Source organism: Polyodon spathula, chromosome 16 (assembly GCF_017654505.1).
Source record: "Polyodon spathula isolate WHYD16114869_AA chromosome 16, ASM1765450v1, whole genome shotgun sequence".
Lineage (NCBI taxonomy): Eukaryota > Metazoa > Chordata > Actinopteri > Acipenseriformes > Polyodontidae > Polyodon > Polyodon spathula.
The window spans coordinates 16,362,274-16,387,109 of record NC_054549.1 but is presented as its reverse complement, the minus strand read 5'-3'; the positions used below and the strand labels follow the sequence as shown (position 1 = coordinate 16,387,109).

At 38.7% G+C, this 24,836-nt stretch overlaps 1 protein-coding gene across 17 annotated transcripts in view; it reads right to left on the bottom strand.

The window, feature by feature from the left end:
* LOC121329194 (rap1 GTPase-activating protein 1-like) overlaps nucleotides 1-24,836 on the bottom strand; it is a 124,779-nt gene that overhangs the window by 30,248 nt on the left and 69,695 nt on the right. For 13 of the 17 annotated variants that reach the window (XM_041274659.1, XM_041274644.1, XM_041274643.1 and 10 more), the window contains 4 exons: nucleotides 17,820-17,913; nucleotides 3,953-3,988; nucleotides 1,944-1,991; nucleotides 1,393-1,431 (listed from right to left, as the gene is read on the bottom strand). In XM_041274659.1, coding sequence (XP_041130593.1) covers nucleotides 1,393-1,431; nucleotides 1,944-1,991; nucleotides 3,953-3,970 — 105 coding nt within the window. In that variant the 5' untranslated portion in view covers nucleotides 3,971-3,988; nucleotides 17,820-17,913. Of the gene's footprint in view, nucleotides 1-1,392; nucleotides 1,432-1,943; nucleotides 1,992-2,807; nucleotides 2,943-3,952; nucleotides 3,989-8,571; nucleotides 8,928-17,819; nucleotides 17,914-22,256; nucleotides 22,462-24,836 lie in introns of those variants that run through there. The other 4 variants (XM_041274653.1, XM_041274646.1, XM_041274645.1 and 1 more) reach the window with 4 other exon arrangements.

Here is a 24,836-nt window from a genome sequence, read left to right as displayed (position 1 = left end):
AGGGACTGGATTTCAGAAGGAGTCCAGGTGTTGTCAGATCGTTCAGACTCCAACACAAGGCTGTCTGAGTGCAGCTCTCATGAGGGACAGGCCTACTTCCATCAAGAGGATGACTCTTTTTGCTGGGATTTCCCCAGTTCTCAGCCTCAATTTTTTATCCTGGTCAGAAACATTACAATTCTTATTGTCTCAATTTATTATTATTATTAAAATAAATAAATAAATAAATGTATTTAATAAAAAATAAAAAATAAATTCACAGGAGCAGTTTTCAATGATCTGGAACTTGATTTAATATTCTCAAGTAGATTCCAGTGTTGAAAGCCTGGTCATTTTACAGCAGATTCAAACCTAAACCTAGACTCCTAGGCTAGGACCTTTTCTAATGTGAAAGACAGGGCTTAATGGTACATTCTAGTGTAATGGTACATTGCTTGAGACAGTTAAGAGTAAGTCAAGGCTTTTAGAAAGCCCACATACCCAGACCTCTTTTGGTCCTTTGGGATCTTTTTAAATGTTGAAGCAGTAGAGGATATACAATCATTCTTTAATTCTATCTATGTGTCATTGCTGTTTTCCCTGAGGTGTGCTCCAGTGACTTCCTTTATCACTTCTCAATGCAATACTGTACAAAGTCAACTACCTTCCCATTTGTGTCCATGTCCATGTTTTTTTTTTTTTATCTCTGGTCCATCATTTTAATTCATCCATTAAATAAAGTAAACATTTGCTCTCTTATTACATGCACAATCGAATTGGATTCAAGCTACTTATTTTAGGATTTGAGTCCGTATATTCTGCATGTAACAACTTTCGATCTGAAGGTTCAGAAGCATTGATTCCTACGAACTTGATTTGAGTTTGGAATGTAAACTTTGCACGTTTTGTTTTCAGATAAAAAAACAAACATTAGTTGTGTGTTAACGCAAAGCCAGTCGATCCAATTTATATATAATATTTTTTATCCCTGGTAATCATATTACAAGACAATAATATAGTTGTACAAAAATTATTATAGTATTAAACCTAAATCCTACATTATATTTATGGCTATTTTTTTTAATTAAATAAACATAATACTACATATAATTCAAGGCTTATAAGTTCTCTGAATATCTGTATTTTGGCACAGAAGAAAGTAATTGGCTTTCAAATGCCGGACAGGACATTTTAATATTACCAGTGACGAACAGAGGGCGTACTGTCGACCACTGAAACACATAAAAAGAGTTTATGAACTCCTCAGATTTTTAATTCAATGTGGGACATTTAGTGTGCCATTGTAATTGAGTTGCTGCTGGATGAGTTAATTTGATTGATGTTGCTGGATACAAATAAAAAGTCAACAGTACAAATAATGTGTCCTTTTGTTCCCAGTTTAGCTTCTCTTACCTCATGCACACTGGGGTAAGGTATGTAGTCGTCTTCAGTCTGAGAGAAACAAAAAAAGATTTAGCCTCCTCACCTTTTATAAAAGTGTAAAATCAAATCAAAGAAGCTTCCACCTCTTCACATAATAATATTTTTAAATACTCTGAACTTGAGCTCTAATATCCCAACAAGAGCTCTTTCAGTAAACAATTCAACATTTTTAAACAGGTTTTTAAAGTTGTGACTTTATTAATGTTTTAATATTATTGCTACATTTCATTTAACCTGAAATGATTAAACGATTTAAAATAACTTGTGATATTAATCCTTAAATTGAGAATTAGTTTGTTTAATATCTCACAGGTCAATCAATCATAACTTAAACGCTCAATCAGAATTCTATAGTAAAATATATAAGAAACTCGGTAGGCATTTTGGCTGGTACCTTCTTCAGTTTACTGTCTTGATTGATCATTATAAAGGGTTTCAACTTCTGCCAACTCAAATTTCAGCCTACATCTCCAAACCATTCATAACAAAAGACTGTTTGAAAAGTAAAGGCTTGGACGTACTTTAAGTGTAGGTGGGAGAGTACATCTTTGTTCATCCATTCTGCAGCCCTGCAAGAGATTAAGAAAGAAATACAGTAAATAGATAACACTGTGTAACAAAAAAAAAAAAATAATTTTGTTCCTGGGTAGTAAGTGTTATTTCCTAATTGCTTATGCCTCAAAAGTATAGAAAATATGTGTCTTTTCATTCACATAAAGTCAGAAAAAAACAAAATATGAATCCAAATTAACATGTATTTATACTAAAGTAATACAAAGATGACTACAAAAGATTTAGAAGTGAGTAGTTTTTCGAGATTTACAATTATACTGTATTTACCCATTTTCCCATTGGAAATAGTGATATTTTGAAATATCACTCTCTGGTCACAAAAGCAAAGTTTGTGGGGAGTAATAACCATTTTCTATACTTTTGAGGCATAAGCAATTAGGAAATAACACTTACTACCCAGGAACGAAAATTATGTTACATAGTGTAATCTATCTTCAAAGACACTGCAAATACAAACACGAAAGACAATGGGATGGGTCGGGTGGTTTTCCATGCTTTTTCATTACAAGGGTATCATCTCTTCAAATCAAACCCAGAATATACAGGACAGAAGGGGTCAATATAGAGAACAAGGGGGGAAAGAGGCCTCACCCCAGAGGTCAACCTTGTTGAGAGGCTTGTGGGAGTTGAGACTTGCTAGCTTTATTTGTGGCTAAACATGATCCAAGTTGAATGTCCCACAGAATCAGTGATGGTTAATTGTGTTACTGTGTCTTCTCAATGCCCTGCTGAGCCAGTATAATATGTAAAGGCAAGGCTACATGTCAACACTTCCATTGGTATTGGAGTGAATTTAAAGTAAATAAAGCTACCTGGGAGCAACACGCATGGGTATCTCCTTCTAGATATGTCAACACTGCACCTCCAGTCCCCTATCCCAGCTTGCTGCCTCAAGAGGTCACCTGGAGGAATGTAGAGCCATTTAAACCAGAAGAGTCATTGGAAAAGCAATGATTTGGTTATCGAGAAGCGCTTTTCTCATTGCAACAACTCAAACTCCCAGGTGCTATGCCATGGCTCTCCTCTTGACAAACAGATTGCTGTCTTCTTGTACAGGAGTCAATATCATGGAGTCCCTCATTGATGCAGGGATGTGGTGGAGATGCAGCATTGCATTAAATATACTATTACATGTTTGAATTTTACAAAGGAAAACATAAGACCTGCAAAATTATGGTAATCCATTTTGGGGAACATTTGCTGGAATTATCTTGCTAGCTCTAGTACTTTAAAATCCACTTTCTTTGTTTCTTACCACAATCAACCTTGTTTATTATCATGTCATTATTTTTGTTTATATATATATATATTTTTTAAATCAATGGCTTTTCTAAAGCAGTTACACTGGTCATGAGTGAAATTTCAATGGAGATGAACTTCTTCTAAATAACATTTAACCCTTAACCCTTATACACTGTTCATGTAGAATGTCCTTCTGATTGAAGTTGTTCCAGTCATTGCCCTTGGTGGCTCCTATGCGTTGGAATTACCTTCAGCTAAAATATTCTGCAGATGTTGGCATGGTGATCACTGATGTACAACACGTAGTGTAAAATGTTGTACACATTTTAATGTTGCTGTTTCCATTCAGAGGCATTTGATTACAGAATTGCCTTTGTCTTTTCCATTATAACATGCATTTCAAACTGCTTTAATCAGTTAATGAAATATTCAGAACACAGTCTTGCATGATGTGGATGCAGAATATTAAAGAAATAGCCTTTTCTCATCCACTTTTCAAGAACGTAGGGTGTTGACACTACAAATACTAGGAGCAATTGCTGAGAGGTGACTAACTAATCTGGATAAAAGTAATGTGAAGGATAAATGGCTGTTGAGGAGCAAGCCTCAGGACTAATATTGTTCATTAAAAAGATCATTCCTTCTCAGCAATCTCAAGAAACCAACATGGACGTAAAAAATAAATACATTGAAAAAAAGAAAAACTGTGCCTTACCTGCATCTTTTCAATCATTTCAAACAAATCAGTATTCTGGAAAAAAAAAATAAATAAAGGTAAGGTTTTATCAAATTAAATTGTTTAAATTCCAAAGGAATGTGTTCCAGTGACTGTATTTCTTAACTCATACTTGCAGCCAACTTGAATGACCATTTTCCATGCTAGACCAAAGCTTGTATATGATCGCCGAACCAAGCCCCCCCAAACCATGTGTGGACTTACACTGCCAGACCATGGAGTTCCCCCATGTGATCCTACATCTCAACCAGTCGTTACTAGGGCTGTAGTTTTTTCACGATCAGATTTCACGATTTCTGTGAAATGTACCCATTACCATGCAATATGTAGTTCCGTGTAAAAACAGTAAGGCATTCTTAAATCAGGATTTCACTGGTATTTCCCAAGGTGATATCCCCATTTACTCCTTTTGAACCCTTCATCATGTGAGAACAGCTCGCCTGTGTTATTCAACAGGAGATTCCCAGCCCTCTGTTCTGAGCACACATCACAGTCAGTCCTTGACAAATTCCCAAGGTTGGGCAACTACATCAACCGACTTGTACACCCTCAAACAATTAATCTGCTGTGCTGCAAACCACATGCCACTGAACCTGAGTGCTACAATTAATAGCCATCTGTTGCAGTGGTTCTAAAATGCACTGGCTGACCAGTGGACCTGCAGCTCACAATGCACCAGGAATAGGGTCGTCTTGCCCAGGTTTATGATTTGGGTCATCTGTATTTCAGTATGCAAGCTGTAGTATTTGTTTGTTTTGTAGTGAAAGTAGTAGTTTTTGATTGATACTAATTGGCTTCTAGGAAGGAACCACTGGCTTGACGATGTTACATAGAAGACAAAGACTGTTTGTTCTCCTTGATCATTCCATGGTTTGCATCCCACATATCTGTTCATACCAATTAAAAGTAGATGTGCACGAAAGGCAGTTGAGTCTTATAGTCTAGATTCTAGGAGTGTCACATGAAAACGTTAACCAGAACTAGACATCAGCCGCTAAATTCCTTCTGGCTTTATCAACTGAGCAGTTGATTGTTTAGCACATTATGCATGTTTACTAAATGGGAGGCCCTGTTTTTGCAATGAAGATTTTATTCACTACATGTTAGTTTTACTTTTATTGCGTGCGTTGCTAGATTGTACTACTTTGGCTCTATCAACAAATGCCAAAGTGTAAAATGTTGAAATGTTTTGTCGGTGTCGCTGTTGGGAATCCCTATTGAAAATTCTAGCAATGACCATTTTTGCGTTGTAGCTGGCCAGAGTAGTACAGGGTGGTTTCATAGGCAAATATAAGGGATGTGCATTTAAGATTGACCATTTAAGAAAGTATTTAAATGGTTCTCGACGCAATCGCAATTTGTTAATTAAAGAATACTGTACAACCACAAGGCACTTGGTAAAATCAGGACAGAATGGTAGATCCTCATCGGAACATGACGTCCCAGCTGTGCCCCATGAGAGAATAAGAAGCAATGTAACCAGTGCATGGAGTCGAATTACAGTCAGGTTTCAATTGGTAAACATTATTTAGTCACCTGGATCCACTGACCTCCTTCAGAAATAAACTGGTTTGAGTCTTAAGAAGTCTCTAGAGAGATTCGGCACAATGAATTGCAGAAAGATTTGCTAGGGAACCAAAAATAAATAAGCAGGCTAATTCACTAGCCTTTCAGCTCTTGAGTCCTGGGTTCAAATCCCTTTTAGCATAAGAGTGAAAGCAGCTGCCTCCATACCGCCCACAAAGGCTAGACAACAACTACCACGCCCCTTACATGAGCGCTCCAGGTGTGAACAACCTGTCAGATTGCATCTTAGAGTTATACATACACTGAGGGACGCTTGACTCCTATTAATAATTCTACATTTTAGATTTAAGTACACCATCTTCTACAGATGTATTGACATATGTTGGCCTAAGAACAACAATAATATTTTTCCTGGCTTTTTAAATAAATAAACAAAAATCTCTTACTCTTACACAGGCGACTTCATATATATATATATATATATATATATATATATATATATATATATATATATATATATATATATATATATATATATATATATAAATTAATTACTGGCCACAATCTAGTAACAGTGGACCTCTGCTTCTTAGTTTATCTGATAAGTGACTGTGGTATCAGTGTACATCACTGCAAAGGTGTTCTCATAGGGGTGTTCTGTTTAACAGCAGAGTGACAGGAAAGGCATTTTAAAAACCTCCCTGTAACAAAGATGACAGTTACCCTTGGGGGCATTTACAATTATTAGGAACCGATTGTATGTATGTATGGATGTGTCATTATTTTGCCATGCTGAATGTAAATCTCAACCTAAACCAAAAGCCTTTTTTATTATGAATCTATTTCATGTGCTTTATAAAAATAAGTTAATCCATAACTTTGCCAGTATTTGGTCTAATGTCAAAAGTCTGTCGAAGGTCTTAGGTTCGGTTTTTTTAGTAATGCTGCACTTCACACAATATAAGAATTCTGTTGCAACAGTTAGTATTGTTGAGTTTTAGGATATGGGTTTGGTCATGCTAATGGGAATAGTAGATAGTTGATGTTTTATTAGCTTTATAAAAAATAATTAAAAAGCCCACATACTAACATCTTTACAACTTTATTATATGTAGTTGGATATAAACAGTATATTTTTGTGCAATAGCAGATATTCTAAATTTGAATACTGGTCCCCAATTGTTAGTGTTACCAAGACTAAACATACATGTTTTGACATTGGGAGTCACAGTTATTACTCTTGCCAAGTCGCAATAATGCATGAAGAACAACTACAGTGACTACCTACTGCATACAGGACTGATCGTCACAAGGAATCGAGTGCATTACCGCAGCTATCCAGGCTGTTTCAGCCCCATTCAAATTGTGTTTCTGGACAGCTCTAAATACTATTTTATACCTGAAAACTGGTATAAATCTTGTTCAAGAAGCAAAACATACGTAGATGAAGACAGATTTTCATGAAACTGTGTGCTTGTGGGTACTGAGACAAGATAGGGAATGCAGCTGTTGCATTCCACCTTTACATGGCTGGACAGTATGATGCCTTCCCTTTTGCAGATATCTTTGTATTCTGGTCCCTTTATCTTAATGTGGTTGTTTTTGGTACATTTGAAATGCTTTTAACAGATAAGAGTATAAACCAGAAATAAATTCTCTGCTGAACACAAATGTATCTGAACATGAAAAAGCACTCTTTTTTCATTGTGTTGTATTTAGCTAAACAGACCACAAACAAGTTTCTGCCTTAAAAACAAATGCCTGCAAAGTCAATGCCTGCACTGTTTCTTCTGCTGGGAAAAGAATGTTGTGACAAAGCTGAGTGCAAACAACAACCATTTAAAAACGTGGGTGTTCCAGTAGATTCCTTACTTGTCTTAATAGTTTTTGAAAATATGCTTTAAACATGTTGTACTCCAACTCAGAATGCTTCTAACCAAACTAAAATCACTAGAACCCCCTAACATTTACTGATCATTTTTCTGCATTTCAGACTAGTGTGCATGTATGTGTGTGGTAAATATTAAAATTGAGAAATCTACTAACTTTACACTGCTTACTACTGTAAATGCACACACTGACAAACATCTAACTCAGATCACTGAGAGATCCCAAGATACACTTAATAACCTGTTACACAACATCCTTACCAGGATTCATCACTATAAATAAGTGCTTCACCAGATATATGTAAAACTGTGGAGCAACCAAAATACAGTGCTGTTGTTTAATGAACAACATATCATCCCTGAATGCTTATTGAATCAGGCAACATGCATATTTAAGGAATGGAAAGCAACCTCGACTGCCACTACTACATGTGATCAGAAGTGAGGAGTGACATGGGGCTGCAGTGGACAGCCAGAAGGCGTCAAATCAAAATGCAGAATAACTCAAATGGCTGCATTGACCAGAACAATGCGCAGAGCGTTAACGCGGTACTGAGGGACAAAGAGGTCACCTGATACTGACGGGTGGAAACCTGAGTCCAGGATCTCTTGACTTAAAATACACTGCCTTGTTTTTTGACTAAATGATTTATTTAGCAGGTAAACGGGGATAGTATCCACAAGCTCATATTGCATTCTCTTTGTTGAAATGCCAGCTAGGGATTTAGCAGCCAAGCAGAATTTTTAGGATTAATGGCAAAGTTTGAATGACCTGCCAAGCAGACATCATGCTCTGCAGGTAATTCTTAAGCCAACTGGACTGAGCCACGTGCTTGCTGGGAGCCAGAGGCAACCACCCTACTCAACTGTATGATCTCTGACTACCTTGGAGGTGTGTAGCCACTATTCACTTTGTAAGGAACCTCTACATTAAGTTGCGATGGTGAACCAACCCCCTTCCTTGTTTAAATACTGTCTGCATCCTTAAGTTTTAGAGCACTGAAAAGCACTGGAGAATGACCCTAGATTTCATCAAGCACTTATCCACTCAATGCAGCTAGATTCCTTGGTACTTTAAAATGCTTCAAAAAGTTGACAAGCATTTATAACCAATACTGATCACTTCTGAGTATACCCGATCACCACTGATTCAAAAGTAAAGGTAGACGCAATGGTACTTACATCTTCAGGGGACCTTGCCTGTTCCAAATGATTTCTCCGTAATGCACAAGGGCTTAAGTGCAAAAGGTGACACTTTGCCATTTTGGATAAAAAAAAAAAATATATATTTCAAATCAAATGGGAGATTATCACCAACTTCCACTGTAAAATCCTTCTGGCTGTTAGATGAGCATTTAAAAAAGAAAAGTTCCCGGGGACAGTCCTGATATGAAGCCCTAAATTCTCAAAGGTACTCTGTAATTCCTTCATTGAAATTAATTCTCCCTGGCAGCCAGAATCTTACCATGCTACACCATTCCATGACTGCTGAACTCTGACAGTAGACAGTACAGGATTTTCTAGACTGTGTCTGTGTGCGTGTCTCACTATCTTCAGCTGATGACACACATTCTAGGAAGCTATGCATTCCTACAGCCTTGTCTGAATACCCGCCCTCCTTCTCATTTGGCTGGGAGCCAGAGGTGGAGGAACAGGCTCGTCAGGCATTGCTGTGATCTTGGGGCGTGTTATAAAGGAGCGTCACCCTGAGATCTATCAATACCCATGGATTTAGACTGCTATAGGGATAAATAAAAACAGCTTGCTCTTTTGTCCAGAAAGAGGCCCACCTTTGGTGTGTACATATATACACTTGGTAACACAGATGGTTGGTCTCTGTAGTGGTAACTGCTAAGAATAGTGCATCAATTCTTGAGGTGATAATGAGGAAAATGAAAAATGCACAACAATAACGCAGGTAGTGTCAGGGGGGAATGCACAAAAATACACAAAATACACACACAAAACAAATAGGTGCCCTGCCTGGCCAGGGGTGTTTCCTCCCCTAGAGAGAAGGTCCTGGAAAGAAGGTCCTGGCACTCAGGAACGCAATCCCACATAAGGTGAATATATTTTGGGGCGACACCTTCATTTTAGTTTTGTTCCCTATTTCTGACGTACAAGCAGCTGAAGATCACTTCACATTACCTACTTGGCTATTGGCTCTTCTTTTATACACGTGGGTCAGAGTCAAATTGTCAATCAGTTAATATTGTGCACATGTGCTTCAGGGATGGGTGTTTAACTCCGTCACTGCCAAGTTACAACACACAACTTTAATTTCAACAAACTGTAACCAACCCAAACGAACTAAACTAATTCTGGGGCGGGACGCAGCTCCTGCGATGAGGATGTTCTTTAAAGTCGGGAATGGAATCCACTTTACAAACACACACAAATGGGTTTCAAACTCCCAATGAGACTGCTTTACAATGGGCCTGGACTGGCAGCTGGCATCATCATCACAATAATCTTCCATTTGTAAAGGGCTTTCTTTTCATGCACTGAAGCACCTCAAAGCGTTTTTTCAATGGTACACAAACACTGCAGCCAAAATGCACTCAGAAATAGCCCTACAGCTGTGTCTGTCTTTGTGTTCACTTGTATTCATTTCTAGTTCCAGCTGTGATAGTTCTTTTTACGACTGACTGAACTGGGCTGAGGCCAAGAGAACATGTTTTGCTCCCCTGGGGAAAACTGCCAGTGTCTTAAGTTAATCGTACATCGGGAAAATTGTCTTTTTCTCTCCAGAGGCAAGGATGTAACCAGCTTCTAATATGAGAAACTAGAGTGACTGTTGACCAGTCAGGAGAGACTTTGTGAAAGCCAAGTAGACATAGGCTTAGTCTAGTGCTGCCTTCAGTGTAACACTTTTAACTTCACCATTGTTAAGTTATGAATAATTCCGGTTTACTGTGTATCTGTCCAAGCTGAATGTATAGCTTCTAGCTCTGGCCCTCAGTATTTAGTTTTCATGTCAGGAAGCTGATACCTGCAGAGTATGCAGGTCAAAACCTGAGGCAGGTGGCAGGTCTGAATTATTGAGTACCCATTGGGGATGTCTGCAAGGTTGTACAATTTAATAGCTAGAACCACTCAAACACTTGAACCACTAAAATCTATTGGAAAGTAAACTCTGACCACGGCTCATAATCTGGAGGCTGGTTACTGCAAAATGCTTGAATACATGTGCACTAATATCTATACTAATAAATCAAACAGTACAGCTCATTCATGCAATTAACCAAGGAATGCTAAGAGCTTTGGGTTCATATTTTAACTTCCATTAATTGCATCATTTTCCTTAATATTATGAAACATTTACTTATCCAACTTAGAATATATTGTGAAAATTACTTTTTAAAATCAGAGGTCAAAATTTCAAAGAGAGAACACACCTGACCTGAACACCCCCAGCCTGCCATTCCATGCTGGGCCTCACTCAAGCAGAGACTATGTTCTGAGCTCCATTTCTGCCCAACCCCAAATACAAAATGCCAGCCAAGGTATGTCACTAGTGCAGTGTCTACAAAGAAAGCCCACGTCACTTAAATCTCAAATTAGCAAGGACACCATTTAAAACACAAAGGGCACCACCTCCAGGATGTTAAAAGATTACAGTATTGATTGATGGAAGGGATAACTTTAAGCCATCTTAGGACAATCCCACAAGCCTGATAGAGAATTACTTTAAAGACAAGCAGTACATTATCAGTGCAGTATACGCTCTCCCCTGTAGTGTGAACTGTGGTTATGAAATTAATCAAAGAACAGGGTGGCTCAGTTGGGTCTCTATTAACCCCAATCTAAACTAGTTCTACTAAGCTGTCCACTATGAATACTATAGGCCATTAAAATACATATCAAATGGAACAAAAGCAGAGACTGAGCACAGTAGTTGAATGCAAGGATTTCAGTTGCACTCATTGTCCAGATTGTCAGACGTCGTCGTGGGCACAGGACCACTGATTTAAACTGTCAGATCCAATTACTGTACCAGCGATCCACTTTAACATGCATTTATTTCATCATCAGTAAAAAAAATATTTCACAGGTGTCCTTGGAGACAGTTCTGCATCAATGAATTGGCACAGATTAATCATTACATCACTCAACATGCATGAACAGTGCACTGCTCCATGTGAAAAACATGTACTTCATACTTCAACAGGCCGTCCTTCAAAGTGTTTTGCATTTTGATTGTCACCATTGTGATTTCGGTGAACGCCTGAGTGATTGATTGTCTCACTGCGGATCGCAGGGTTTTTGTTTCAATGGGAATGATTTTGTTGAGTATGTACACAGTACAACTATTTCATCGTCTGGTCTGACTGCACTGTGATAACTGAGTTTGTCATGAATACATTCCCTTTGGTATTATTTTGATGGATGCTATCCGTCAAGCAGAATTGAACATTTAAACATTCGCACAGCGTGGAGCACCAATTTATTTTTCATATGCCCAACAGCACATTTCAAGCAATCTACATATATCTTTACACAACTGAAACTATATTAGTATAGAACTTGGCTCCTTTTGTTGATATCTTTGTGGCTGCTCCCTAACTGTTTTTTGTAGAGTCCATGTGAAATGCTTTAGGACAGATATAAAATAGATTTAGCTTCCACTCAATATCAGAACCCAAAGCACTGTGCCAGTGTTGTGCCCAAGATCCATTTGAATTCAGACCCACCACTGTTGAGTTTCCACCCTTTTACTCTCTGGTTTAAAATTCACTGATTTCTTATTCAAGCCTTTCATACTGCAAGGCAAAAACCATCCTAATTCCATTCACCGCTTGTACTGTGTCACTGATGGAAGAGGTGGAAATCTTTGAACCCTTTGAACAGAATTAATGTCTCTCAGTGCAACCTTGATCTGATCTTCAATTCAATTGGCTGAAAACATAATTTCACAAAAGAGTCCTGGCCAAGAAGACACAACAGTACACCAAGCCCAACGCATTCAGGTTTTTTCACACTTGGTATAGTTCTGCTTTCCCCCCTTTTTTTTATTTTAAGTTCCATTATTATTTTGTTTTGCCATGTGTAGTTTCACTAAGTAATTATGCACAAATTCTGATTTTACCTCAAGTTCCAGAATGTTGAAACAATGATTTTCTGAGCAAGATTCACTAAACTTGAAAAATAGCCCCTTCAGTCTTAAGGCCAAACAATTTCTTCAAAGCTGACAACAGCATTACAGAGGGAATACACATGTGCATTCCGCAATACAGATGCAGTTTAAACCCACCCAACTGAAAAAAGCATATCTAGGGGATATCAATCATGCTTCAAAAATAGAGCAAGATGAGTGCCTAACTCACCAGCCTGCTCATTTCAATAGCACATGACATCTTAGCTAAGCAGCCCCTGACCTGTACCCAATATCAGGTTGGGTTGCCGTTTGCCCTGATCACAGCCTTGACACAATGTGATTCCATAAGGTGCTGGAAGACATTTCGAGGGATGTTAATCCAGTAAGTCATTCGTATTTTACACAATTGGTGCAGAGAGGTAGGCAGAGGATTGTGATTACGCGTTCCAAGTTCATCCCCCATTTGTCCAATAGGATGTAGATGGGAAATGTCTGTCATGCTCCTCAAGCCATTAGCACATAATTGTAGCATTGTGGATGGGTGCATTATTGTAATTGTAGCACTGTGGATGGGTGCATTATTATAATTGTAGCATTGTGGTACACGTATCCATCAGGCTACAAGCGCAGTATTGTTGGTAGGGACTTGATCTGCAACAACACTTAAGTAATCTACTTCAATCTAGTAGGCAGGTCCCAATAAAAGAGCCCGGCAGTGTATAAAAGCTTAAAAGAAACAGCTTTTGGTATGTTTCAATGGTAGAAACAGCAGCACACCTTAGTCCCATCTCCCTTGAATCTGTCCCACATGGTCCTCTTTCCACTGTATTGTTCGAGTGTAGTATTACGTTGCAAAGCGGGTAAATCAATCACATTGCACAGTACAAAGACAGCCCTGTATTAGCCTTGCAAAGATGACATGTCAATCAAACTGCAATACAAATGACAAATTGAGACTCTCTTTTTAGATATGAATGATTTGAAAACTAGCCATTTCAAACCAGCACTGCAAAACTTATTGCTCGCATTGCCTGCTGTGTGTGGAAGTGTTCTGTTGATACCCTGCTGTACTGTATAATCAGCAATGCTTATCTGATGACACCATCTACTACAAACCGTGAGTAAAGACAGTGCTAAATTGGCGGAATTAGTAAGAAAAGCCAAGAAGCAGTAAAAAGATGTATTCTAGCAGTTATACTTGCAAGGAAGGGGGTTGCTTTTCAAAATGAGTAAGGATTTTCTGCCCAGGGAGAAGCAACTGAGATTAGAAAGTTTCATTAGAAAGTCTGAACTCTACTATCGCCTAGCAACGACAAGACTGGAACAAGCTGGTGGACACGATGAGACATCTTCAGCTCACCCTTTGACTCGAGTATTCAACCTCTGCTGGTTTGCAGTGCATGTTGGGTAGGACCTATTGCCCTTTTACCCCACACTGAACGAAATGACACACAATGAAGTGGCATCACAAATGTTATCCATTTCCTACCATTGTTGTACATTTAAAAAACTTTTTTTTTTTTAATCAAAATGGTCAAGAATTTTTTTTTCCAGTATTACTGCAGTACCGGTTTTACAGGCTCCGATTAGCACCTGTGTATTTTGTGTTACTTAATCTAACATTAGGCAGTGCTTGGGGTCTGTGAAAACAGCCACACTCTCCTTGCCGCAGTGTTTTACAGTTACAGGTATCTATGAACTACCAGCAGCCTTTGTTTCTAATGCAGAATGGGTGAGATATTAATAAATATCATGCTGCCTGAGATCTGTGTTGGCAGTCACAATTGTAGGCACCTGTTATCTACGCAGGGATACCAAGATATTTAGCAAACTAAGTGTGGTGCAACAGGCAACACATGCGCCACCGCAAAGCACCATAAACCAGCAGGTATGACTGAATACTACATACAGAAAGCAAACGAACCACTCGTTCTGCATCAAGGCTCTAATAGCAAACTGCAGTTCAATCAGGACAAGCACTATATATTTAAGCCAACAGACCTGATTACGATCACTTCAGTACAAGTTTCAGCACAAACACTTCTTCAAACTACATACCATTATTTCAGTTCTCAACCCCACAGCTGATACGCTCATTCACAGCATCATGCCTGAGCACAGCCAGTACTATTTCCCACCCCCATGTAGCATTTAATTAAAACAAGGAAAATAAATAAGGTGTTGGTGTAGTGTTGTCTTTATTCTGCAAAAATCTTGACTGACATCGATAGCTCAAGGTCACCTTGTGTGTGAGCACAATGTAACGCTCCTCCATACAGCATTCACCCCTTTCCCAAAGCATCTGATGTGACTGACGCTTTTAAACTTGTGTGTGTAGAAAACCTTTTCTCTGTACACCAGGTGGTCTTTTGGGTCCAGTACTGCTTTGCTTATAGCTTTGATCCTCCAGACTCCATATCAAACCTCATTTTTTATTATTTGAATGCATGTAATTAAAACAACTTACTATTTCTCAAAAGAGTTTTGTATATTAATTTGTTTTTTTTTTTTGTATCTGGAAAGTGCTTGAGGCAGTTTATCGTGAAAAGCGCTATATAACAAACTGATTGATTATTGATTGCGATAAGCGATGGAAATCAACAGAGTTTCTGGACCAAGTTCCGCAATCAGCAAACTACCTAATGCCTTTGTGTGAGTTTGGGAAGGCATTGATTTGAGTACAGTTGCAGGTTGAGATGATGCCTCCTTCTTCTGTAAGAGTGTCTTGTTTTGTTCTTCGTTTATCGCTATATGTAACAATGTTCTAAATGCAGAAACAGAAACCGGAAAGCACCACAACAATTTCACACGACTGTGGATACCTTTAAACTCAATGTCACAGAATACCAGGCCAGTTTTTAGTTTTTGACAATAACACTAAACCCAATTCTACAATATGTATCTTTTGTATAGTTTTACAGAGTTAGGTACAAATTTGGTTGCTGTGTTGAAGTACATCTGTGAAACAAATAGCCCTATTATTCTAAAAGTGTATCCTACTCTCAATCTTTCTCAAGGCACAGTTAGATGATATGAGAGTGTTGTCTGTATAAGGCAATAGCTGTAGATTCTAGAATACATGGTTATAGTATTATTTAGTTGTTTGGTTCCAGTTTTGGAAAATTAATAGAGGTGTTTTCCACTAATTACACTGAAGTAAATGCTTGGAAAAGATGTTGAAATAATTGTGAACTATCCAAAGATGAACCAGCTGGTTGAGGCTTGATTACAGGTGGTAAGAGGGTGGAGGAGACATATGCATGGGTATCAAACAGCTCATACAAGTGTATGGAGAGTAGTAGACTAACACTATAGTTAGAACAGAGCTTCAAACCTGATTTCAAAGTGCCACTGTAGAAGCCTTGCATTACATTTCTTTCAAACCCTTCCCGAGAATTCAATTCCCCCCACCTCAATGCAAACCTTTCCCATCTTTCAAGACCTGTGAATGAATGAGATCAGAAAGATATGATCTGTTATACAAGCCTGGAACTAATTGGGTGTAAAGTCGCGAATGATGAACTACAGGCCTCAATAAAGCACTGGTAATCCAACAGTTTCCTATTAAGGATCAAGGGGTTATTTCTTTAATGGGAGTAAAGGTTGAACAAGCTAGTCCATTAGAAAGCCAAGATGAAATAACAAGGCATCTCAATTGCATTTCAACCCCCCCCAACCCAATTCCAATCCGACCTGGGGGTGGAATTGATTAAAAAAAAAAAAAAATAATACAATACCGCTGCTTTGTGAGACGCATTACTTCCCTATTTCTCTACATTCAATTCATATTTTCCCAAGGGGCAGTGCATCCGGGCCAGGGATATAATACCTTCTGAAAAAAAGTATCAATATTTTAAATCTCATCGGAGCACAGCAACCCTATTAAAAGCACCAGAAAGCTGTGACAAATCTGCCATCGCACCCCCTCCCCCAATCCTTCTGACAAGGGGAGGACATGCAGAGGTGCAGGAACAATTGTTACAGTGAGGGTGCTGAAAGCCACTGAACAAAACTGTAACCCCTGTATATGATGGAAGCCATGCACCCACAGCACCCCTAGTTCCACACTCCTGAGGACATGCCACCTTCACTGCTCTTTTGGGAATGAGGCAGGCTGTACAGCACAGTGCATTAATGCCATTTTGTTACATAGTCCTGCAGGTGTCATCTCGGGATCACCATGTGCCTGGCCAGAAGGGGGCGCTGTAGCAAGATGAGACAATTTAACCTCCCTAACCTGTGGGAAATTCAGGACCAAGGAACATGGTGACACCCCCTGTCAGATCAACAGCCAAGATCGTCAACTTGGCACAGCCAGGATGCACCCACCCTGCACACCACACAGTCGTGCCACTCGGCCCCCCCCGAACAAACCTGTCGTATACAGTTGATGATGAAACAATGTATCTAATCAAGGGATGCCAATATATGTAGTAACCTAGGCATCCAAGTGGGGTAAAATGGGCACATATTGCCCCATCTCCAATTGTTCTTCAATCAGTGACTGGCCCCTCTAACAGGTCTCCAGCATTGTGTACATACAATAAGGTGCACCTGATCCATCTGCCACACAATAGCATTGTGTACATACGATAATGTGTATCTGATCCATCTGCCAGTAAATAGCATTGTGCACATACAATAATGTGTATCTGATCCATCTGCCACACAATAGTCCTTAATGAAACCACAAACACTGCCTTCATTAAAAATATAATTCTACACACTCAACAAAAACATACATTGGATAGAAAAGAAGGTCACAAATATTTACCGTGCATCTCTGCGTTACAAAAGCCTTCATACAATAAAATAATAAAGTCATCATGAAGGCTCATCTTTAAACCTCCACAGATCAATCCAGAATAGAAACTTCATTCTAGAAACCAGCAGGATTTCATTATTTTCTTTTCAAGCACACCAAAACTAAAATAGCTTATAATAAACCCTTTTCCTTTATTTCTTTGAAAAAAAAAAGAAGTAAAGTTTTCTGAATATTGCGCCAGACACATTTCACCAAACCAGTTATTAAAATAAAATGATGATGGAAACTTTTTAACTCAGTCCCTCAGCATTGTGTGTTGGGACACTGTGCTGTTCAGGGGGGAAAACCTGGACCTTCTCCTACAAGCAGCTCTTACCATGTAACCTGACCATGTCTGCCGGCACAGTGTATTTAAAGGGAATGATCTTTGACCATCCTAGCGTGAGAGCCTCTTCCCAATAAAGGCATGCACATTCACAGGGAACAAAAGACACAGTGGACTGAAGGATGAAACATGCATGAGCGTGTGACCTTGACAAAGTCAATGGAAGCAAGGGTTTCACCTACCTTCAGATAGTGGGGAGCAGTGTATGGTGGGTGGGGGTGGAAAACCGGCAGCTCTAGAGTGTTAGAGATGGGAGAGACCCCGCCATCCTGCTTCCTGCAAAAAAAAGGAATAAAACAGTCACTCTTTTTTTAACCAGGTAATGGCCAAGCCTTTTTGAAACGAGAAACGCTACTTTATGTAATAGATAACTAGATTCTCTTTCTTGTACAAAACACTTTGGCTTGTGAGGATGGATTTAAAAAATATTAATATAAAGGGGTGGTTAAGCATTGGATCAGACGGGATACAGAAATACAGGGTTACGTTTTACGTTGTCTTCTGAATTTTGTGCAGGGAGGCACTGGCGGTAGTCAAGAACAATGAGGGCTTCGTCTCAAAGCTTTTTTTGAACATTTCTATTTCAATCACAACCATCTCAAGTACAGTCCACTTCTTGTAATTTCTCAGTGGAATGCTGGGAGGTTTCAGCCAGCACTAGCTCAACCCACTTAAAGCTTTTATGGGAGCGCACCTCAGCCCTGCCTTGAACACCCCCTGTCTGCCATTCATTCCTGGGCTTCTCTCTCAAGCAGAATCTTCCAGTTGTGCTGAATCGTGTGTTGGTTTTGGGAACTAATGATCAGATTAAGACGCTCATTTGGGAGTCGTGAGCAGAATTCGGCTGCACCCTGTGACCAAAGACCTTGGTGATAATTTCAGTGTGTTCAAGTCAACACTAACATCTGGTAGAAAAAAAAAAAAAAAAGGTCCCCTCTGTGATGATAGGACAGAGCACCTTAAATAGTAAATAACATCCAATTTTATTTAAATTGCAATTACTCAAACACTGTTATTTGTATCTGAGTGCAGGTGCTTTCTCATGACTTCAGGAGCTGCTTGCCTTTTGTTTTGCTGACACATTTAAAAACACTTGGGTTGATCTAGCCTGCATTACATAATCCTGCATGTGAAACACTTTGGAATTTAGAGGATCCACAAGATTAACTCTGTAGTTAAGGACAACCCCCATAGCCTGAGCAAGCTAGAACAGATGTGTTGAATACGTGCTACGTTGAATAAGTCAAACCTATGTTTCAAACTCTATTGATTTCTTCCCCCTCTTTGTCTTTCTCACTGTTTGTCCTGGGTATCTGCCAGCTTCAGCAGCTGGGTGAAGGGGCCCAATCGGAGGGTGACAATAGCCATGGCAAGGCAGAGTTGACTGCTAATAATTGGAGAAGAGCAAAGCAAAGATCATATTGTATGATCGCAATGGATTAATCCTGAACTAAGCAGGACAGGGTGACCACTGTTTCAGAGCACAGTTGTCAACATCTGCTGCTGGAATATAAAGCCGTAAGAGACCAGCCTGTCTCGACTGTGATGTATGGCTCTGTGTTTGGGACGTGGCCTTTAGGGAATGCAGTGATCCAAAGCCTTATCTAGAGATGGGGCTGGCTGTAAAATCATCGGCACATTTACTCGTCTGCCTCGTGATAGAAAATGTGACCAATCTGCACTGTCAGACCAGCCCCTGTGGTAATATTCCCCTGGGATTGAGAAAGCCATTCATGTGTATTGGAGAATGGTGTCACAGCCCAGTGTCCCACTGTGTAAGGAAGGAGAAATCTGTGCTCGGTCTTGTGGTGTCATTAATACAGTGCTTTTACAAATTAGGGATTCAAAGCATTACAAAAAAATAGCTTTAGACAGAAACGTCACTTATTCAGCCAACTGCAAGCCTTTTCTTATGATCATACTCAACTATGAAAGTAAAGTAGCTTATTTACAGTCATGCAAAGCATAGTATTCCAGTATAATGCATGGTACAGTAGAAGCCAATGCCCTATCCTAACCTGCTGGAATGCTTGTTATCAGTCGTGTGAACTAGTGGTTCTATTTAGGATCATGATACAATCAGATCATTAATTACAGTTAGGTTCAATCAAACAAATATGGTCAGGCAAAGACTTGTACTTGGAGGAGAACCCTTTGAGGTATCAAACCATCAGGACACCTCAACAGAATCATTGAAACTAGCATGCTTGCTACAATTTCAATTCTCAGTTTAAAATCTGTATTCATCCAATACATTAAAAGCAATTTGATACTGTGCAGAGTATATTGCTTCAGCTAAATCGAGCAGTGACACTTGTGCTGGCTTTGTGTGGCTGTTTGTAGCTCTCTGTAAGGAGCTGCTGATGCTTGCCGGTGGTCCTTGTGCTGTGCCAGATGTTGCAGGATTGTTTGGCGTCCCAGGAAGGTGTACTGAAATCCCAGGACAGCTCCCTGAAAACCTGGGGAAATGATCAGGGCAGCTGCTAACCCACCATATAATGGCCTGCATACCAAGTCTATAAATACAGAGCACAGTGGTAGTACTTTGAATTCATGGGATCAATAGATGCTAAAATTACACTAATGCTGGAGCTAACATTTCTGTCGAAATGTTTAACTCAACATAGGTTTTTCTGTAAAATACCTGCTAGAAATTAATTAGTGTTCTAACCTTTTCTTAATGTAAACCTTATCAATTTGTTTTACAAAATGTAAAATTACTGCGTGGAGCATTATATAAGTAACTGTCCCTAACAACTTCTTAAACAAAATCAGTAGCACTGACTAATAACCTTAAAATGATAGACAGAAATAGTATCATCCATAACTAATACACACGCAATAGAGCTGAATATAGGAAAACTAAAAGAAACGTAATCAATTCAATGATAATCTTTTTGACTCAAAGTCTTTTTCAATGTCTTTTTTTTAGAATTAGTAAGTGGAATTGAGTGCATATGAAGTAAACTTTAATATGGGTTGAAATCAGCAGTGTTACCATGAACACATGCATGTGTCATATTCATTATTATTTAACATATTAGTAAATTCAAAGTAACAACAAAAGACACACTTCAGTTTGTACACAGGATGCATGGGAAAAAGTGAGCTTGGGGTAACACTTTACATGAAGTGCCTCTAATTACAGTGTATTTACATAGTAGTTTAGTAAATACATGTGTACTTACACATAATTACAAAGTTATTATGCACGGTTACAATACTCTTAATGTGGACATGTTTTTGCATGATACAACCCTTATCCTAACCTGAACCATAACTGTAAACCTAACCCTTTTCTAATACAATTGTGTGCTTGCATATATCGTGCAAAAAGATTTAACTATATCGTGCAAAAAGATTTAACTATACATTGTAGTCATGTGTAAGTACACACGTATTTACTATGCAAAGTGTTACCGAGCTGTGCTACTGGTGAGTAAAGAAGACAGCTTTGCAGGAAGCCAGCGCTGCTCACAGCTGGCAGATTAGTTGGTCACTGCAGGACAGACAGCTAGCAGGATTGAAGTCAGGATTGCAGACTCAGCTCCCCATACTAATGCAATGTCCGCAGCACACTGTATAATTTAAAGCCCTTTTTTACTTGCGTGCCTTTTGTTTGAGCTAATTTCATGATACGTCAGCTATCTTAAATCGATAAATGCGTTATGTGTCGTATTTTCTTGAAAAGCAGGGGATAAAATTTAAAAGAAAAAAACGCAGAAATAAAACAGTTTTCACAGCTGGAACAGAGTTGACAAATTTATTTATAACATATGTGGGTTTACAGATTACCTAACTACTGTGCCTTAGGACAGAGGTTGTCTTTTTTTGTTTGGGGTTACCCTTTGTAAAAACCATTCTGGATAGAGACCCCCACCTGAAAACTGATGAAAAGGCAAATCACAAACAAGAAAGAGGAAGTGTACAGCACTGAAAGTGGATGCTGAATGTGTCTCTCCACAACAGTGCATTTTTGTACATTATACATGTATGTTTATTTACAAAACAGCTTCCAGAATTTCCTTGGGACTCCCTGGGCAACCGGACCCCAGTTTGAGAACCCCGGACCTAGAAAGATCAGGTCCAGCTGTTTAGCAGGTACCAACCTACATCAGGTGCACTGTAACCACAGCCAGACTTTAAACAGACTTTAACAGCCACAGACTATCAGCTTCTCTTTTATACAAAGGAGATATAACAAAACCCTGCATAGCATTGCTATCCTAAAATGACAGCTGCATATAGTGTATGATAGACAGATGGATATAAACTCAGCATAGTAAACCATGTTTTTAAAAATAATAATACTAATAATCATCAGCTTGGTTGAGGATTAGTTTACAGCTACCACTTCACAACATCCAGCTGGTAGATTATAAATTACACAGTACAACAAACCCCTCAGTCTTAAAACCTTGGGTATAAATGTCATATTGTATCTGCTATACAGCAGTTGAATTGTAAACTCAGATTATAATCCTCTGGCTGGTACATGCCTAATCTTTCTAGACAGTGGGAGATTGTCATTAGCAGTCAACGATAGCCTTTTTTTCACCCCTAAAGTCGCAAATCAAAAGCTTAGCAGGAAATAAAATGCTAAAAATGAAGTTACTTACTGTGCCCTGTGTTTTGTGGAAGCATACAATGCAAAGGCTCCTCTGTGAACAAGACAAGCAGCAGTGCATCAATGTCATTCAATAAGCTTTCCCCTCCTCCAGTGCAAGAATCGCCAAACCTAAAATGAGACCTGCGCTGGGCTTTGGTTTAGAATGCACCTGCTGGCAATACTGATTCACTCGTTCATTTTAAATAGAGCTGCTACTTCCCCTTGCCTCTCCCTCTCCCCTCCTCCTCCCCTCCTCCTCCTTCAACACAAGGGGACACGGCTGCTGCTGCCTGCCTGCCGGTCCATGCTGCCTTGCCTTAATTAAACATGCCGTTTTGTCAGAGGCTGTCGCTTAGGCAACAGGGTTAGAAATTCAACATGAAACCCAAAGCACCCGAGCACCACCATTTAAAAAACAAAAAATTAAAAAAATTAAAATAGTGAGTTATCAGTTTATCGTAGCAGTTTTCTTCTCCAGCATAAAAGTAGAAAGAGGATATATATATATATAGAGCATATATATTATCCATATATATATATAATATATATATTCTAATAGTGAGAGAGAGAGAGAGAGAGAGAGAGAGAGAGAGAGAGAGAGAGAGAGAGAGAGAGAGAGAGAGAGAGAGAGAGAATCTACAGTCCAATGGTGTACATGCAGTAATACACCATTCATATATTGATTTTTGTTTATTGCTGTTTAGACTTTGTACAAAATTTTAAAGTCATATGTTAACATTTTTGATATCTAGGCTACATCTGGTAATTGTGTTTTAAAAAAATAAAAGTATTTGAACGTTTGAAAAACAAATAGTCATTATGATTATTATTGGTGCTAAGCATTAACTTATACTAGTAAAATACTAAGTTATATTGAATATATTTAAGCATTGCTGCTATTAAGATCAATTGAATAGTCCCCAATATGTCAATGCCAGTTGTCTCTGTTAATAAGATGATTCAAATTAAGGCACTGCTAGATTTAGCCATAATACCAACAATATGAAGTCAAACCATTTACAGAGATAGACTGAGATATGAGCCCTTGTAAAAGGGTCGGGAGATCTACAAACACAAAGCATATCAGTAACACACATCTGAGCCACGGCTGTAAAACCATGAGCATCAAAAAGGTCATGACCTACTTCCACCATGCCTATCCAACAGGCATCTCCTTCTATCCCCAGATTGGTTAAACTCTTCTTTGTATGTAAGATTAGATGGGACAGGTGCATGCAAGCACTCCACAGATATATCTCTGCTGTTGTATCTGTGGGTTCATGGTAAGCACCCTGTCCTTTTCCATTTCAGTTCATCAGTTTTACTGAGCTTATTTTCTTTTCAAACCCTTCAGAGATGGAATCCCTCCAGCTCCTACCCACAGGCCTGATTGTGTCTCCTTTCTGGAGGCAAATCTGCATTGAAAATGTATTTACTGTAGTTTAATCACTACAGCAATCAGTATTTTGCAGCAACTTGTTCACTTTGCTATATTCCTTTCTGTAAACTACACTACTACAGCTGCACACTGTATGTACTTTAGTATGCAACTGGCACGGAGCATGTAACAAAACGATATTGTTGGCGCTGAAAACAGACACCGAGATTTTTTTCAATTGTAAAATGAGCTATGATTTTTGATTAGCTCCGTCACTGATTTTTTTGCAATACAAAGCTGTGGTAAACAGCTGGTAAACAAAATAAAATAAAATAGTCTCCCCCTGGAGGCGGTGTAGTGCTGCTGCAGCTGAACTGAAGCTCATTTCAAAGCCAATAGATAGTATCATTAAAGGGTTATTGGAAAGGTCAAAAGTTATAGACCTGCATTTTCACCCTCTCAGAATACAAAAAAAACAAAAAGCAATATGTAGGTTTCCAAAGCTCAAATATTTTTCAGCCTGGCTTTTGCTTATTATACTCAACTATAGAAAGATTGCTTTTCTGTTTTTTTTAATCCTAATTTGTTAAAATTGTTTCACCATTTCAGCCCTACTAACTGCCCACCTGTCTGTAAAATTCAGCTGCCATTTGAATGGCCAGTTCTCTTTGTAAACCCAACATATTAGGAATGAAGATAAAGGTAACACTAGTCGTGACTTGACCCAGAAAATGTTTCAAATGAAGCATGTTGTAAGAAGCTCAACCAATTCGATACAGTTTTTCAGGTCAGTCATTCAGTCCTCATTGCTGTATCACATTTGTCACTCCTTGTACATTAACATTAAAGGAATGCTAGCTAAGCAGTTAAAACCTATCTTATCATTTACTACCAATACAAACATTATCACTTACATTGAACCCTAAGAAAAACAAAAAATCCTTATTTTTTGTTTTTGGGTGCTAGCTGAAGTTCAAACAGCCACTTATTTGTAATGTGTAAATAAAATAAAATAAAATACCATTTGTTACAGCATAATAGCCATATCTATACATAAAGCGAGCATGATGAACCTCTTGTTAAAAATGATGTGTGCCTCAGTCCATTGCCCACAGCATTCACCACCACTCTTTGTAACTTATTTCATTTCACCTTTCCCTGTTTGCAGTCATTGAGAGTGGTTCTGGGTTCGAATGGGTTCCAATACTGAGA